The following is a 3,164-nucleotide window of genomic DNA, read 5'->3' on the forward strand; positions in this document are numbered from 1 at the left end:
GCAGGAAAACTCACGTATATTTGCTCTCTTTCTGTCTCTCTGTATCTCTCTCTTACACACACACACAGATACTATCTCCCACAGCTGGACGCACGCATAGACAAAAAGATAAAAAGAAAAAGTGGCACACAAACACACATACACATATTACCCACTGCGGGATCTCCATGCTGCCTTCTCGCCCCGCCCCCTTACCTTATATGGCAGAAGAAAAGCAAGAAGAGCATGAGCAGGAGCGGCATCCTCCCACGGGTCGAACTCGCCCTCGAACTCGCCCGTCTGCTCTGCACCGCCGGCTTGACCTCGAGGTCCTCCTCGGAGGAACCCACGGCAGCGTCTCCACCTCGAGGAGTCCATTTCTGTCCCCCGAAGTCCATTACTCTTCGTCTCTGAAACTCCGAAGGTCTCTTCTGGAGGTATACCCGGAGACTCCCGGCAGACTCTTCGCGTCCAATTGCAGATTCCATTGCGGCCGTCTGGAAGGACCAACAGAAAATGTCTTCAGTTCAGTTTGTCTTCCATGCATAAACTAGTTTTCTAAACATATATTTTTTCATAAATCATCGAACACATAGAGTTGGAAATATTATACGAGTATGCTGGTAACTGAGAGATCACAACTGATCATACAAAATAGATGTACACTTCATAAGGTTTCAGTATAAACACAAATATATGTATATATATATATATATATATATATATATATATATATTATATGAATGTACATGCATATGTCCATGTGTGTGCGTGTGTGTTTATGTATGTGATGATACACAAACAGATATAAATGTGTATACATTTATATATACATTTGCGGACAGAACCCAATTCTTCATTGCAATTTTAAACCGAATTTCAGAAAAGTAGTTAAATTTTTCATAGTGCAATTCACACTTCACCTTTAAAGACTAAAAAGCTTTATCCTATTTATAGTTCACTAATCGCGAGAATAAACATATCGGGTGATGACGCTTGGGGAGATATGAATATGATTATGATCTTCATATACAGGTCATCAACATTTGAATAACAGTCTACGGTCGATGCGCGCCAGTGTTCACTCGCATAGCTCTATAAAATCTACCAGATGTCGATTACAAAGGATTACAAAGGCAGAGCATGCCGACAGGAGACCTTTTGGTTTCATAGAGCAATCGTTGACTCCAAAGAGGAAATTTTTAACCCAGGCACAGCAAACAATTTTTGTAAATATTATTTCTGGCCGTCGAAAGGCCATTTTATTCAGGCCCAGAAACTTTTTCTAGTTATGTTCTTATGCATCTATATTTTCAGTCTGCCGCCAAGCGGTTTTATGGATACATTCAACTATTTAACCCCACACAGAACCATGCATAACTGAAAATAAATACACAAATAAAACAAACGAACGCATGATTTAGTAAACCAAAACGAACAAACATATAAATGGAATAGATTTAAAAATTCTTTGCACAAAATATACTTTGAGCACAAAAGTGAAAAAGACGTTTCACTCATGTACAGCCCAGTGTAGAGTTACCACTTTGGTAAAGGGGAAGGCTTATTCCGCAGCTAGGCGTCTCCTGGTGTTTTTTCATAATTCGAAACGAATTATTATACATTATACATTCTTAATTTTTTTATTTATATATCTATCTACTTTTATTTATCATTATAATTTTTTCGAATCCGACCTAGATATGGACTAAAAGGTCTCCTGTCGGCATGCTCCGCCTTTGTAATCATTTGTAAAGAAATTGATAGACATTTCTATTCAGTATATTATTACTATGATGATGATTATAAAAATGATTATGATAACGATAACAATAAAGGAGAACAACAAAAACAAGGAGATCAAGAGACAAAACATGAAGAAGAAACTTTTACGATGTTTTAAGCCAACATCGGAAACCTCGTCCGCTCCGCTTTGCAATAAGGGACCAGCTCTCGATATACCGGACCAGGCCTCGATATACCGGACCGGGCCTCGATATACCGGACCGGGCCTCGATATACTGGACTGGACCTCGATATACTGGACTGGGCCACGATATACCGGACCAGGCCTCGATATATCGGACAGACCCTCGATATACCGGACAGGCCCTCGATATACCGGACCGGCCATCGATATACCGGACCGGCCATCGATATACCGGACCGGCCCTCGATATACCGGACCGGGCCTAGACATACCGGACCGGGCCTAGATATACCGGACCGGCCCTCGATATACCGGACCGGCCCTCGATATACCGGACCGGGCCTAGATATACCGGACCGGCCCTCGATATACCGGACCGGCCCTCGATATACCGGACCGTGCCTTGATATACCGGACCGGGCCTTGATATACCGGACCGTGCCTTTATATACCGGACCGGGATGACAGGTGGTGATGGATACGGAGCTGCCTAGTGTAGGCCTTATGGTCTTTTGCAGTCTCCTTTATTTCTTATGTTCTTATGTATGACCGGGCCTTGATATACCGGACCGTGCCTTTATATACCGGACAGACCCTCGATATACCGGACAGACCCTCGATATACCGGACAGACCCTCGTTTCACTTCCCCAGACAAGAGAGGGCAGCTGAGTCCGTCTCCCCTTGTCCGGCCACGTCCCGGACACTTCCTTGTTGGTGAGGCGCTGTCAGAGCCGCGGGAGAGACGTCTTCTTTGGGCAAAGGGGGCGGGAGGACGGAATGGGGGGGAAGGGGGGAAGGGGGGAGAAGGGTGGGATGGACGAGAGGAAAGAGGAAGGACGGAGAGAAATGGAGGAGGAAGAATATTCGAGTATTTTGTCAGCAGTAGTCCGCGTTTCTTTCCTAAAGAAATGAATTTATGCACCAAGACGTGCATTTCTGTTTTCCAGCGGAAACCCAAAAAGTGAATGGGTTTATGAGGCCACTGGGTCAAAACATATTAATCTCCCCGTCACAAACTCTTTCTCCCCGCCCCATGTCCAGACCCAACAGAAACTAAACGATTTTATTCGTCCAAAGACAAGCCATTCATCAACCGCAGCTCTTCACAAAAGAAAACGGTGTCCATTTCAGTGCGCTATACCCTACGCCACCAGGTCCCCCCTCCCCACCCCGCCTCTCTCTCTCTCTCTCTCCCTCTCTCGAAGCCTTGTCAAAGCCTCGCGTCAGGAACACGTGCCAAGCCTCCACAGCCC

The 3,164-nt window shown here is 44.9% G+C and overlaps 1 protein-coding gene across 4 annotated transcripts in view; it reads right to left on the bottom strand.

The window, feature by feature from the left end:
• LOC143037633 (glutamate-gated chloride channel-like) overlaps positions 1 to 472 on the bottom strand; it is a 186,830-nt gene extending 186,358 nt beyond the window's left edge. For all 4 annotated transcript variants that reach the window (XM_076206170.1, XM_076206169.1, XM_076206167.1 and 1 more), the window contains exon 1: positions 196 to 472. In XM_076206170.1, the coding sequence (XP_076062285.1) occupies positions 196 to 467 (272 nt within the window). In that variant the 5' untranslated portion in view covers positions 468 to 472. The remainder of the gene's footprint in view (positions 1 to 195) is intronic.
• Positions 473 to 3,164: the final 2,692 nt, after the last annotated feature.

Source organism: Oratosquilla oratoria, chromosome 22 (assembly GCF_046742065.1).
Source record: "Oratosquilla oratoria isolate Oo_2021 chromosome 22, ASM4674206v1, whole genome shotgun sequence".
In the NCBI taxonomy this organism is placed as follows: domain Eukaryota; kingdom Metazoa; phylum Arthropoda; class Malacostraca; order Stomatopoda; family Squillidae; genus Oratosquilla; species Oratosquilla oratoria.